This window comes from Semicossyphus pulcher, unplaced genomic scaffold, assembly GCF_022749685.1.
Source record: "Semicossyphus pulcher isolate SPU_LCO1_2020_fin unplaced genomic scaffold, fSemPul1.0.p SCAF_22, whole genome shotgun sequence".
NCBI classification, from domain to species: domain Eukaryota; kingdom Metazoa; phylum Chordata; class Actinopteri; order Labriformes; family Labridae; genus Semicossyphus; species Semicossyphus pulcher.
This window is the reverse complement of record NW_027211696.1, coordinates 16,652,220-16,666,465: the sequence shown is the minus strand read 5'-3', so window position 1 is coordinate 16,666,465 and position 14,246 is coordinate 16,652,220. Positions and strand designations below refer to the sequence as shown.

At 39.4% G+C, this 14,246-nt stretch overlaps 2 protein-coding genes across 2 annotated transcripts in view; both read left to right on the top strand.

The window, feature by feature from the left end:
* Window positions 1-4,943, top strand: part of tnpo1 (transportin 1) — a 30,492-nt gene extending 25,549 nt beyond the window's left edge. The window contains exons 21-25 of the mRNA XM_069673716.1: window positions 499-574; window positions 1,410-1,509; window positions 1,598-1,672; window positions 1,909-2,048; window positions 3,127-4,943. Of these exons, the coding sequence (XP_069529817.1) occupies window positions 499-574; window positions 1,410-1,509; window positions 1,598-1,672; window positions 1,909-2,016 (359 nt within the window). The 3' untranslated portion in view covers window positions 2,017-2,048; window positions 3,127-4,943. The remainder of the gene's footprint in view (window positions 1-498; window positions 575-1,409; window positions 1,510-1,597; window positions 1,673-1,908; window positions 2,049-3,126) is intronic.
* Window positions 4,944-7,341: 2,398 nt separating this feature from the next.
* fcho2 (FCH and mu domain containing endocytic adaptor 2) overlaps window positions 7,342-14,246 on the top strand; it is a 40,527-nt gene continuing 33,622 nt past the window's right edge. Inside the window, exon 1 of the mRNA XM_069673880.1 lies at window positions 7,342-7,525. Within this exon, the coding sequence (XP_069529981.1) occupies window positions 7,493-7,525 (33 nt within the window). The 5' untranslated portion in view covers window positions 7,342-7,492. The remainder of the gene's footprint in view (window positions 7,526-14,246) is intronic.

Sequence of the window (14,246 nt, the reverse complement as noted above, 5' to 3'; positions counted from 1 at the left end):
TCCCTCCATGTAGTTGGCTTGGAGTAAAAAAAAAAAACACACAAAAAAAACACACATTTCTGTTTCTTATGGAAAATTAACATTTGTGAGTTTAAGGGAGAAATCTCTGGCCCGCGTCCTCTCATTGAGACCTCCATTTGAAATCAAGCTAATGCCTTTGAATCAGAAAGCTGTTCGATCCATATGATTTCTGAAAGCAGATGCCATTGTTTGCCTTTTTCTATGAATGTCCTGTCAAAGTTGTCAATGTGTTCTCCCTTAAACGTGTTGTATGTTTTTTTTAGAGTGTCATATTTTACATTCCTCCCCCCCTCTGACTGACGGGGGCGGTAATAATCAACACTAGTGAAATCTTCTCTTTATTATTATCATACACAGATTCTGTTGATTTATGTCTCTGAGTTGTTTGTTTTTTCTTTATTTTTTCTCCTCCCCCTCCTCATTGCTCATGTCTTGGTTGGCGTTTGGTGGTGTGTAACCGTGATTGCGTTACCTTAGCAATAACAATTGGCCGTCTTGGTTACGTTTGTCCTCAAGAGGTGGCACCCATGCTACAGCAGTTTATAAGACCCTGGTGTGTATTATTCAATCTTTTATTTAATTCATCTCCTCTCTGCTTTCTTCCTTTCTTCTCGTCTGTCTCCTGTTGCTCCTTTTTTCTCCCCCTGTTGCTCTCCTCTCCTCACTTTCCTTCTCAAAAAACAAAAACAGTTCAGTTGTTTCTTTTCCTTTCTTATCAGTTTGTAATCATTGCCAACCGTGTGACTAACCCTGTCCTCTTTTAGGTCCTACTTGTGATTTGTTTTTTTGCCTCAGTAGCACCTTCATGTATTATACATTAATTTGTTTAATTTTTAGTTTTTTCGTCGTTGTTAGTTGTCGCTAACCTAAAAGATGCATGGGATCAGATTTGTCACATGCCTTGCTGGTTCAACAACAGAGAAAGGGTGCAGTCTTTGCTGCAAAAAGAGCATTTCCTAAAGCCCTTTCTCTCGTTTAGTAGTCACCCAGCTGCATGTGCCTGTCCCAGGAAATGACCCCAAACCTTCTCTAGTCAATATTTTTAAAAGTAATGCTACTTTCAAGGTGCTATAGGTTTAGCTGAACACACTGCTCATAGACAAAAGTGAAGTTATAAGAACCCAAAGTATTTTTGTTAAAAGTAAAACGTCTGTTTTATTTGAATCTGTTATGTGTGCATGCTTGACTTGTTGTGGTTATCTCTCAGGTTGTGATAGGGCACATAGAGGTATACATATAGAAATATGTTTGAACTGATAAGAAAACACCTAAACATGACATTTTTATTAAGGATTTTCACAGATTAGATGTTAGTAGATACTGAAATTCGTGCTTGAGGAGTTTTATTCGATATGTCTGGTATTAAATGTGGTCGTCCCTGTCGTCAGGTGCACCTCTCTACGAAATATTAGAGACAACGAGGAGAAAGACTCTGCATTCAGAGGAATTTGCACTATGATCAGTGTAAATCCAGGAGGAGTAGTGCAGGTGAGAGACGAACACTTGACGGTAGCGTGCTCCTTGTGGTGTCTATTACCAGTTGACGTGTTGTCTCACCTCTTCTTCTCTGGAACAGGATTTTATATTCTTCTGTGACGCAGTGGCCTCCTGGGTAAATCCAAAGGATGATCTAAGAGACATGTTCTACAAGGTAAAAGCTGAAAATTGGTGTTAAAATACACAAAAAGGTCACATTTACTGGATTATATCACTAAAAAGTCTGATTGTTGAAACTGTATTCACTCTCTCAGTAACTCTGTCTGCCCCCCAGTGGCCAAATGCCAGAATGGCAGTGTCTACAGTTAACACGAATGTCATGCACAGGATCTATTTTAAGAGCGGCACACTCATAACTCGGTCTGAACTTCTCCCGGTGTTTAATTTCAGATCCTCCACGGGTTTAAGAACCAGGTGGGTGAGGAGAACTGGAGGCGCTTCTCAGATCAGTTCCCCTTGCCACTGAAGGAACGGCTGGCAACCTTTTACGGGGTGTAACTGTTCCCACGGCAGGGTGCCTCATCACTGGGGTCAGTTTCCCTCTGATATAATTTACTGTTATAAAAAAAACAGGCTGATTTCAGTATTGGATATTAAATAATTGTAGGATTTTATTTCATTTTTATTAGGACTGTTAATGGGTACATATCATGATACAGGCTTATGATTCAATATATTGCAAAATATTGTGATACTGTTAGCAAGGCAATATATTGAGAATTGTTGTAGTATAAAGAAAAATCTATCATACGCATTAAATCTGAGTAAAAAGTTTTCTATTTTTTACAACCTGACCGATATTTCTGTAGACTGATATCGAGCCGATATGGGCCTATCAAAGACATATCAGTATTTGTGTATATAGACCAGTAATTGCTGATATAAAAAAATATTTCATAACCGAAACAACAATTGGGGTGATTTGGAAGTGTTGTCACCGCTAGACGTGGGACAAAGTACAATTATCAACAGGCTGGCGCCAAATATCGGTATTTTAATTTACAAACATAAACAGATTTCCCTGCGATTTTGACTTACCGCGTCACTACTTCACGACTCCTTGCAATGCCGCTTATGACATGAAGCAGGGTTACGTAAACAGAAATAAATTGGCTGGAGAGGAAGGATCAGAGAAGAAGAAGAAGAAGAAGACAATATGATAATATCGAACAGCAGTGAAAAGAAGTTAAGAAATGCGCCAGCCACTTTCAAATCCTAATTTGTTTTTACAGTTGTTCTTTTAATTCTGTATATCTAAACTCGTCCTACAAGCAAAGGCACAAATAATCTTGAAATAATAATAATCTTTTCTATTTAGTTTAAAAAATTGACTATATCAGCCACAGTATCGGTAATTGTTGAATTTTTACCTTCCGATATTGGTATCAGTATCGGCCTCAAAAAATCCATATCGGTCAAGCTCTTCTTTTTTTATGCACATTTTTAAATGCAAATACAGCCCCTGTAATATTCCAAATAATAACACTACTTTTTGTGCAGTTTAAGCAAAGATTAAAAATAATCTTTGCATGTAAACTATCAATTCAAAAGTGTATAAATATCTTCTTGAACCTCTAATTCTAACGAGTTCTCTCTTTGTCCGCACAGGTCATTCACTATGGGAGACAACATAGGGAACCTCTTTTACCCAGGGAACATGTTACCCTTTATCGGGGGGAAGGGTCTGCCTGCTGAGGGGGAGGGAAGGGGTGCGGACTCCTCCTCGACCTGACGGACGGGGTGGGAGGGAGGTGGTCGCTGCAGTGCTCAGTGCCCCCATGCACAGGCAAGGTGGGGGGGAAAGGGACTGGCAGAACAACCTTATCATGGGAGGAAAATTCATGTTATCACATCTCGGTCAGAAATAATGAACTTTATCTCCTTTTTTCTTTCCATTTATTCCCCACAAACATCTTTTTTTTCTCTGTTACCTGAGCGACTGAAAGAAATGAAAGCAAACACGGAAAGAAGGCTGCAAAACTCTGTAAAGCATTTGCTCTTTGGTTAGAAGAGGAGTTTGCACCTTGAAAGGAGAGGGCAGAAAATGGGTTACAGGAGCGAGTTTATAATCATATGTCATAGCATGCGGTAGTTCTAAACAGGACTGAATGCTGCCGGTGAAGTAGAAGACTTAAAAAATGGAGTAAAGTTGAAGGTTCATCAAGAGATTCGTTCTCTAAATAGCTTAAAATGAAGGAAAGGCAGTGGATGCTAAGAGTGCATGATGGAGGTATCGTTTAATAATGCTGCATATCAATAAGTTATCATTATGTAGTTTTTTTTCAGTGATCCTATTCTTTAGCAGGGCAAAGGCTGTTAATTCTGTCACTAAAGAGCACAAGACTTTCTTTAAAGAGCAGCTTCTCTGGGAATAGGTAGCATGCTTGTATCATTGTGAAAAGCTGTGGAACATTAGTGATGTGTGTTGCGTTCGACAGCCGTCACCGGCCCTGTGATAAGGTTCTTCTTTGACCTTGTAATTTATCTATTTACAGTTGTTTTTATTTGTTTCCTCTACCAGAGAGTTACAGCCATCAGCTGTAATGTAGCATGACTGGGGTTTACACACCAAAATTAAGGAAACGTGTAAAATCTTGGGCTGTGATGTAACGTCGGAGTGCGGTCTTGTGGTGTGAATGTGTCCTGGACATTCATGAGCAAGCATTGCAAAGCTTTAAATGCTTACAATCCTTTATATTGTCTGAAGGAGGGATGAAGGAGGAGCACCAGGTTGACACAAATCCTGTCTTAGTGATTTCTGTGACTTTTTGGCTGTCAGAACCACGCAGTCCATCGAATGAATGTCAAATATGTAGTTCTTTTTCTAGGGTGTTTGGCTTCTTGTGCTAAAAGCATGATCTGGAGGATGACTGTATAATGTTTTGGGTGGTTGTGTTTTTGTGGGGTACTTGGATGCTTTCATCTCTTGCATGTTGGTGGCCCCTCACACCCCAACATATAGTGTGTAAGGGGGAGGGAGGGGCGCTTTAATTCAAAGGTTTAAATAGTAACCGTTTATGTATTGCAACACTGGGACTTTTATAACGTCACATTTTTGTCGCTGGAGTGTCCTCCCTAAACTTTTACCCCCCATAGCTGGATGTATAGTTTTTAAATACTGTGAAACTACAACAATGTTATCGTCTCTGGTTGTGTTTGCGCTGTTCTATTTTATAACGTGTGTAAGCGTTTAAGTTACAGATAAGCCTGAATGTATTCCATGATGGGTTGGAGAGATTTAGTTTGATTTGTTTTGTTTTTTTTAACCCCTGCCAGTAATTTTTTTTCCTCTGCTGGCCAGAGTAATAACTGCAGTATTTTAACCCTTTGTGATGCACATTAAATGCACTTAAAATTTAAAATAGCAAGTGCTTGAATTAAAGATGTAGCCAAACCCTTAAGAATATGACCTTAGTTTTAATGCGGAGTATGCTGCTAAAATGTATTGACCTAATGCAATAAGTACGGGGTTATTAGATTGTAATGCAGTTTAGTGTCTTAGATAAACTTTCACAATATAATATATATATATATATATAACTGGTCTAACTTTAATGAAGTAAACTGGTCATTACAGGACATAATGCATCATGGAATACAGAGGCAAGTACTTGTATGTGCCACATCATTTATGTGTTTTGAAGTGATTTTGTCTTGTCACATTCCAGCTGTTTGGCATGCAAAAAAATGGAGGAATCGCGGCCTGATGGGGGTGTGTATGTGTGTGCGTGTACACAGGCAATCCCCCACCATTACTGTGCTGTATTTCTGACTCGACTGCTGCTATACATTGTGGTTGTGTTTCACTACTTGAATATGTGTTTTCTATGTGTTGACCTCAGGTTGTCTGTGTTCAGTGTTATTCGTTTATCATTTCCCCCCAATGTGTACGCCTTTTATGCATCTCCTCTCAACAACTAAAGATTAGTGTCGCCCTTCATGTTAGAGATGGATAACCATGGGTGTTAATTGACTTAAATGTCGTTAGGCAGGGGGAGGAATAAAATGGTAATTTGCACATAATTTGTGCTTTTTTTTGTCAAACTGATTGTTATCAGACTACAGTAAATATTTAGTGTAAAGTGCACATATTGCCTTGAGAGCAAATACTTTGTTGGCGTTTTGCAATAGATATACAGTATTCTGTATCTAAAGAAAACAGGTAATCATAATGTAAACGCAAAGAAGTAGGCTGACAACCTATAAACATATTGTTACAAACATAATGTTTGCAAGTATAACTTTGACTTTCTATGAAGCTTTATTGACGATTTGTATTTTATAAAGCACCCACCAATATTAAGGAATGTCTAGTCAAAGAACTCCTGTATTCTCATTTAGCCTTCAAACTTGATTAGACGATCTGCCTTCATCTTTTTTGCTAATAAAAGCAGAAACATCATTTTGATAGACATGGTTTGATTTTGATTTTTTTTTTAATAAGCTGCTGAATTTTAAAAAAAGTAATACTTTTGGGGCCACCAAATATTTTGGATCATGCAAAGAATCTATATTGTACTGTAGTAATTTTGTAATATTTGTAAGATGATATAGTGGATGTGACTGGTTACCATTGCTTGAATCTGTACATTGTTCCAATAAATTGTTTACATTATTATCTGCCTTTGTCTTGTATTTTCTGCTGTTAAGTATTTTTCCTGCTGAAGTTATTCAGTATGACATGAAAACAAAACATGAAGCAGGTCGAAACTTGGATGTTGAGTACCACATCTGCATTTAACTTGGATACAATGATTTATGTCCACTGGGATTCAAGTTCTTTGTAAGGATTAAAAAAAAGCTTGCAGCAAGGTGATGATATACACAATGTTCAAAATGGACCGAACACAATGAATTGGGTTGATCTTTTCAAATTGAAAGGCAACTGCAAGATTAATCTGTGTCCCCCAGTCACATGAAATATCTCTAGAAAAAGCAGAGTTTAGTTTTTAAGTACTATTTTTCCTGAGATAAATGGCAAGTATCAGACAAACAACACTATAATATATGTATATAATAGAGATAGACCGATATGTTTTTTTCAGGGCCGATACCGATTATTAGTAGTCAAGGAGGCCGATAACCGATATTGGACGCAGATATTCATTTGCAGTAAAAGTGAAAATATTGGCGTCAAAATTTTGAATAATACAAACTCCAACACTTAACTTTGTTTAAATGCCTTTGAGCATATGCATCAGAGCCAAAATAACCCAGTTTTAAATTGATATCTTATCGGCCGTGGGATTAAAAAAAGGCCGATGCCGATATGAGTCAAAATGCTGAATATCGGCGGCGATAATCGGTCTATCCCTAGTATATAATTTACTGTTATTAAAAGTACAAATCTACAGTTTCCATGGGTGACATAGCTCATACATATGAAGGTAAAAAGCATCTATTTGTCAATACAAGTCTTTGGACATTAATGCAAGGTTGATTGGTATAGTATATGCTGCTCTAATAGCAGGCATGATGAACAAAAGCTGTTAACAGACTTATTAATAAGCACCTGCATGAAATAAACCTGATTTTTCCGAATCATAAAGTATGTTTAGACGAATGTATGTATATGATTTTATTTACTGATATTGTGTAGTCTTGTTTTTTTTTTTTTGAATTTTTACCTTCCTCTATCTGCAGCTGCAACGTTTTCAATCCACACGAGTTCAGAGGTTTACAGAGTGCACGTGAATGCAACATTTTACCCATTTTGATGGTAACATCCGCCATTGATGGCGCTGTTTCGTCCACCTAAAGTCTGACTTTCTGCGGAAAGAAACCATTGCGGAGAGAGACTCGGCACAGCGGAGTGGAGGTGGAGTCTGAAGGTGGGGAGGGAGAAGAAAGGGGAGAGGAGGAAAACGGGGAAAGGCAGATACAACAGAAACGGGGGGAGGACGGTGGATGATTTACGCGATAAAAGTTGCTGTACAACAAATTCAAGAGTTGCGGCGAAGAGGAATAAAACAAGATGATAACGCCCTACTTCCTAGAGAATTTCTGGGTAGGTTGTGCCTTTTATTCACGATGTTTACACCGGTGCTATTCCTTATTATTCTACTGCTGTGTGCCCTCCCTTTCTCGTTTATGTCAGCCAGGATATAAGTGTTATTTACGTTACAAAGATAGCCGTCTGGTTCACATGCTTGCTGTCGCTTTAGTGTGGAAGTCCGGTGCTGCCAGACTTACTGGTCAGAAGCCCCCCGGCCATCGTTAATTTTCCTCGGCGATTATTATTTTGCCACCCCGGGGTTTGGGCCTCTGTGAACCATTCTAACTTGAAACCTCCAAGAACCCACCCCGACATTCAGTAATTGGCCCTCTCAGTGCTGCTTGGAATGTTTATGGTCAGCTCCTTGAATGCCATTGGACGCTTCAGCTGTCAATCACAGCCTTTGGCCGGACGCGTCATTCTCTTCCGTCACAAAGTTTCAGTGAGAGGCCAGATGTTTAGTAAGTTACAGAACAGCTTTAAAAACAGGAAAATCGTCCTCTAATTGTATCGGACAATTACGTCAAATATTTATACAGCTTGCTCAGTATTACGTGTACTATTGCACTCTTTATACTCTTGTTTATTTCCTGCCAAAAGGTCATTCTCTTCCGATTTGACGTGGCTATGTTATAGCAGGTTGAAAAGTAAAAGCCTGTCTTTTTGCTGATAGTGCCATCCTGAAGTCTTACTTGACGACCTTTTATAGCTTTTTACGTAAGACTACAGCAAGAAAGACAGTGTGATTAAAACTGAAAGCAACCTTGGCCATAACTTCATTCGACTTTGCTAAGCTATGTTTTGAATTATTACCACTGCAGCAAATATGGGTCATCTGAACGGTTATAAATGCTCTTATCTTCTTGGTTGGCCACCTGTTTTTCCATTGAGAACAAGTGGTTTTGGAATAAATACAAACTTAAATCGGAGATGTATGCTAATAAGCATGTTATTACTTTACTTTTTTATTTTTTAATGATCATGTGTGCTTAAAGTTCGTCAGAATATAGTGTTAAGGTAACAATTCAAGTTACAGCAACACATATCTTTTCGGATGGTATTGTTTTTGTTATCATAGGTCCAAACAAAAACGTGTGTGTGTGTGTGTGTGTTGGCTTTTGCAGTATTGCTGTGTATTGGTCTTCCCTAGTGTGGGAAATACAGCTCTTCTTTCTGGCCTCAGTTGACCTCAGCTCCAGGTGGTGAAGGCTATTGGAGCTCGCAAAATTAACTAAGTCGCTGGGAACCACATTAAGCTAAAGGTCTGAAATAATCAAAGTGCAGTACTGTCGCCCTAAAAAGCCCTTTTCTGACAGAGACTCCATCATTAACTAAATGGGAAAGAGGAGAGCCGGGACACTCCTGATTCTTCAATCTGCCCTTTGTGCCCCGCCGCGAGCCACAAGAGAATCCAGTGATGGCAAAGATCAGCTGTGTGTTTAACATGCAGGACACACACACATACACACTCTTGGCATTAGAGTATGCATCCATTTTCCCTTTGACTTGACTACAAATCATCACCTCAGGCAGACACAAACACAGATTTTAATCTCTCTCTCTTATATAATACACCTGCCTCTATCCATTCCTGTGCTATTTCACTCTCGTCTCTTTGTCGAGGCATTTAAGTTCATTCTTTTCCTTGTATGTAATCTTGGCTTGAATCTCTGATGCAGGCAACATGTCCTCCTCAGCTGAATAAACAAGTTCTTTAGGAATTAGGAGCCAGACATGGTACTGCCATGTTTTTTTTCTCTGCACTCTGGCTGCAACATTTCCACGCACTAGATTTAGTTTCACATTAAAAGTCCATTTCCCTTTTTCTGAGTGTGGGCATGAGTTAGAAAGTTCACTGTGGCCTATCAATGAATACATGAATGGGACTGTCCCCACATGTGCAGAAATGTCTCAGCCAGTGGATTAGTCTGTCAGACGTTATAGATGCTATTTAGGAACGAGGCCAAATGGCCACCAAGCTCCTACATCTGGCGGCCATAGTACATTTACGGTGGCCCCAAATGTAAACGTATATAAAAAACAAAACAGACAATTTGCAACTTAACACACAATTCTTGAACTGAGGCACTTTGAAAATAAAGAGACCGAATGAAAATAACTTCTTTGTTCAGTTTATTGCCTTTTTGCAACATTCCCTTTAAACACAATCAATTTATGAGAAACTTTCGGACAACACAGAGTGCAAGGGAGAAAATAGATGACAAGAAACCTGAAAGTGCAAGTGTCAGGTTCAGCTGTAGCGCTAGCTGTAGCAGGAGCTAATTAATAGCAAAGAAGAGCATATCTGTCTTTTTCAATGAAAGCCTAAAAGGAACATAAATGCTCAAGGCTTTTCACTGCTGGAGTTCAATACAGTTCGAGGTTGGTATCATTGGCTTTCGCTAACGTTAGCGTGATGTTAGTGGAACTGTAGGGATGCATTGGCAAACACTTTCAGTAGCCCTTTTTACACTGCTGTTCAGCCTCAGCGTCCTAACAAACTCCGCCATCATGCCGCCTTTATCATTTTACATTGGAATCAAGCAATGCCGGCGTGAAGCCAGCATGTTTTTAAATAGTGTTCCAGCATTGCGGAAGCAAAACATGCACGAGGTGTAAACAAACAGTGCGTGCTTCACATTCACACACGGCACTGTTCCGCCCTGCCGTCTCCGCTGTTCACACAGACGCCGTTTCGCCTACTACTGATGCCGGCTCAGGGGCGGAGAGACTTCGCTCCACCATTCCACCTCCGTGCGTTTCACAGAACATGACACAGACGTAATAATCCCACCTTGAACTGGCAGTGTAAAAGGGGCTAATAAGTTGGTGGCCACAGTTGGCCACATACATGTTATAATTGGCGGCCACAGAGTAACTTTTTGTGGTCACAGGGCCAGCCGTCAATCCCTGGTCAGGTTTACAAAGGCCTGAGGTTGTTGGTAGGGCTGGGAAAATATTTGTTTTACTTGAGTATCTCAATCAAACTTTTTTTGGTCTCATATTTTTGATCAAACCGGTTTGATGAGAAGGAACAACTTAATGCCTGTTTTAACCTGTGCAGCTTTTTCAGACTTTTTGGCACGGTTTGAGGAGCCCAAGGAAACTGTATGACTTAACTTCTTCCCGTGGTCTAGTTATAAATATTGTAGTAGTTGGCTTAATGATATAATTTTGGCTCTACAACTATGCTGAGCCTATATATTTCATGTGGAGCCTGTTAGCCTCCAGCATGTCATGGGAAAATGAGATGGCAGTGTGATAAGCAAACAGTGTTGATACAGCCAACAGCCCCGGGATGCCATTCTTCTCCCTGGTGTATGCATTGAATCTGTGTGTGTGTGGTCTCATAGGTTCTCACACAACTTGCAGTGTGCAATATTTAAAGTCACACTCCCACAAGTTATCGTAAGACATGACGTGTCGCAATAAAGCAGCGAAAACTGAAGTAAGAGGGAGAAATGGACATCGGTTACGCATTTCCTTAAAATCAAGCGGCCATGTTGCTTTCTGTCTTTGTTTTTAGAGACGCTCTTGCTGTGTTTTTGCAAAAGGATTGAGTTGTGAGTCCAAAGAGCCATGAGAATCACTCATTTTTTTGTACTGTTCCCTCGGGGTCAGAAGGTTGTGGTCAACATTGACTTTGGTTTTACTTGAACCAGTCATCCTGCATCATGGTGGTTGCTGCCTTTTGCTTTTGCATGTGTGCCAGATCCTTTAAACTCCCATGTGTAAGCTGTGTTTAGAGGTAGCATAACTCATGATAAGCTAACCTGTTCTGGGGTTTAACCAGTAGACATCCACACCTCTAACCATTCAGCGATGGTCAAGTTCTTCTACCTTAATGTTTATACTGCAAACAAAGCCCAACCCGTGTGTGCTCACCACGTACTACACACGCTGTGTGTGTGTTTCTGTTGTTGCTCTGATGTGACAGCTCAGTGCACCGCTCCCAGACCTCCCCGGTCACATGACCCAGGGCAGACGCTCTGATGTCATCCGGCTGTCTGCTCGCTCTGTGGGTCTGCAGGCTGCACCAGGCCGGCGTTCACAGCCTGTCTGGAGGGAAAAAAGGCTTGTTTAGATGTTCCTAAATTCCTCAGTGAGAGTTTGCAGACACACTTCTTTCCACTGCACCTTTTGGACATGAACAGGAGTCGTGTCAGCTCTTAATTCTACCTGACTTTTTCCAGTTTGCTCGGTTGCTAGTGGAAATTATGTCACCAAGCGTTCTTAAAGCACACTACCTAATGATACATTTTACACCGTTATGTAATGATATACTATATACACTTTAGCAGTGACGTTTGAAGCTGTGTAAAAGTTGTTTTTTGTTAGTTCTTCTTAGAAGTGAAGAGAAAAAGTTTGTTTTTAAAAGTAGTTCCTCTTTGCAGCCTGCCGTGTATTTCATTAGTTCCCTCTCCTGAGAAGTGTGTGTAATATTTATTTCCAATGAAAATACGTTTGTCTTCTCACTGAGAGCTATTGAGCGTAATTTCTCACACACATACATGTTGTGTAACAGAGCAAATGCGTATATATTAGGGATGCACGTAATCAGTATCTGCAGATTATGGCTCGAAAATGACAGACAGATATGTCATTTGTCTGCCGATATTTTCCACCGATAAAATGTTTTAATAATGCCTAGATGCTCGATGATTCCCTAAAAATAGAAAAGAAAATGTTACAAACAAATATGGCATTTTGTACATGACCTAAGTTTAACAACTTCTCTTATATTGCCCAGTGAATGTGTACATTTAAAAAGAACTGTATTATGTTATTTCTGCATCTGCCAGTGGGCCACTACAATAAGAGTAGGCGTGATATCAAGTCCACTACAGGGGAGACTTGAAAAAAATAAAATAATAAATAATAAAAAAACAAAACTTGAAAAAAACATGTGCCTAATATATATATTGAAATCTGCAATCTGCTAAAAGGTTTGGAAATTATCGGCATATGTGATATCGGCAAAAAATCCGATATCGTGCATGCCTAGTATATATAGGGGATAATGTATAGTGAGCAGGTTGTTATAGCAGAATGAGTTTCCTCCGCTATAACAACCTGATCACTATACATCATCCAGCTTGTTACACTGATATTTACTTAAGAGACAAATCATTTCACACATCATATCAATTATGAAATTATTTTATTAATTTAAAAATTATTCTGTTTTCTGTTTAAAAATACTCTGTTACACTCACAGTGAGAGCTGCGTCCATAGCAACGGTTAACGCCGTAGCCTTATTGAAATGAGCGAACCGAGCTGTTATCACTCACATTAAATGGAAACATTTCCACTGTTGGTGAAGTAAGACGCGGTGAGCGGGACCGCAGGAATCAGCGCAGCAACTTATGGAGGTTTTCTGTCTCGTCACTGTCAGAGTCTGTTGACATTTTCTTTTTTCCGTTCACCATCTTTAAACACCGCCGTATCCCGTACTGTGTTCTGTTTAATGTTTACTTCATGTGCTGTCTGTAGTTTTGTAGATCTCTCTGTCGTAGCCTCCAGTTTTTACATCTTTTAACCTTTATTGCTTTCTCTCTGCTGTGCATGTCTCTTCCTTTTTTTCCTTCTGTAAACAAACCAACGTCAAATTAACCGGACTTCATTCGGCGGATTGATATGATTACAGTTAGTCCTACAGATTCTGTGATTAGAGCTGCATCCCTAGCAACAGTCTGTTCTTCATAGCAACAGTCTGCTATCAAGAAATAGCAGACCTCGGACTGACGTAATTAACCAACCAGAGGTTACTTGGCAATTAATGTTTACTGGAATTAACAACTGAAAAAAATGATGGAACATATTGAAATGGCACACCTGTTCTAACATCAGGTTGTAGATGTTTTCTGTAATTGGCTAAATGTCTACTGTCTTACATTGAGCAAATACAACCATGCACATGTTATTTTAGCCATAGCATTTAGGAAATAAAAAACATTTAGATTAGATGTTTTTCCTTATTTCTTTTAAATTAGTGTAGATTGGAAAGACACAGATAGAGGTGAATGTTGATAAGAGTGATAGAAAAAAATCAGCAACTGTTTAACAGTGTAATTGGTTCACTGTTTAAGTACCACCACCAAAATGCCATATTTGACTAATTGTAAAGACTTGGATCTTATATGATAATGAACTGAGTGATTCAAAGTTCCCCTTTAGACACATTTTAAGCTATGTAAAAGTACTCTGATAAGATTAACATCTTGTTTAACTTGGTTTTCCCCACAGAAAAAAGTACATGTTTAAGCCTCAGTCAGTCCCACACTCAGATAAAGAGTCTGTGTTGCTACTGGTGGACATCAGGGTGGCAAGAGTCTCTGTTTATGTTGTTTGCTAGCTTGTTAGCTTGAAACTGGCAGTGGCTTACACAGCGTTAGTGGTTGTAAAGCATACAGTAATATTTTCTTTCGATGTTACTGTGTTTGCAAGTAGCTTTGATAGATAGTGGAAGCTTCAGGGTACAAAAGCTGCACACTCTACCATGTTTTATCTGAAAACACTCACTGTGCTAATGCTAACTCTCGCTCTGGCAAGTTCGCTTTTATCTGAGCTGGAGATTTCAGGCTTCTTAGCCAGTGTTGTTTCATCCTCGACAGTGATTGGCTTTCACATTTCTTACGTACAAAATCTAGCAGATTTCTGGGAATTCTGGGAGATCTCCACCATCGGTTTAACAATGTGCAAAACATTGCATGGATAAAAACATGGAACATT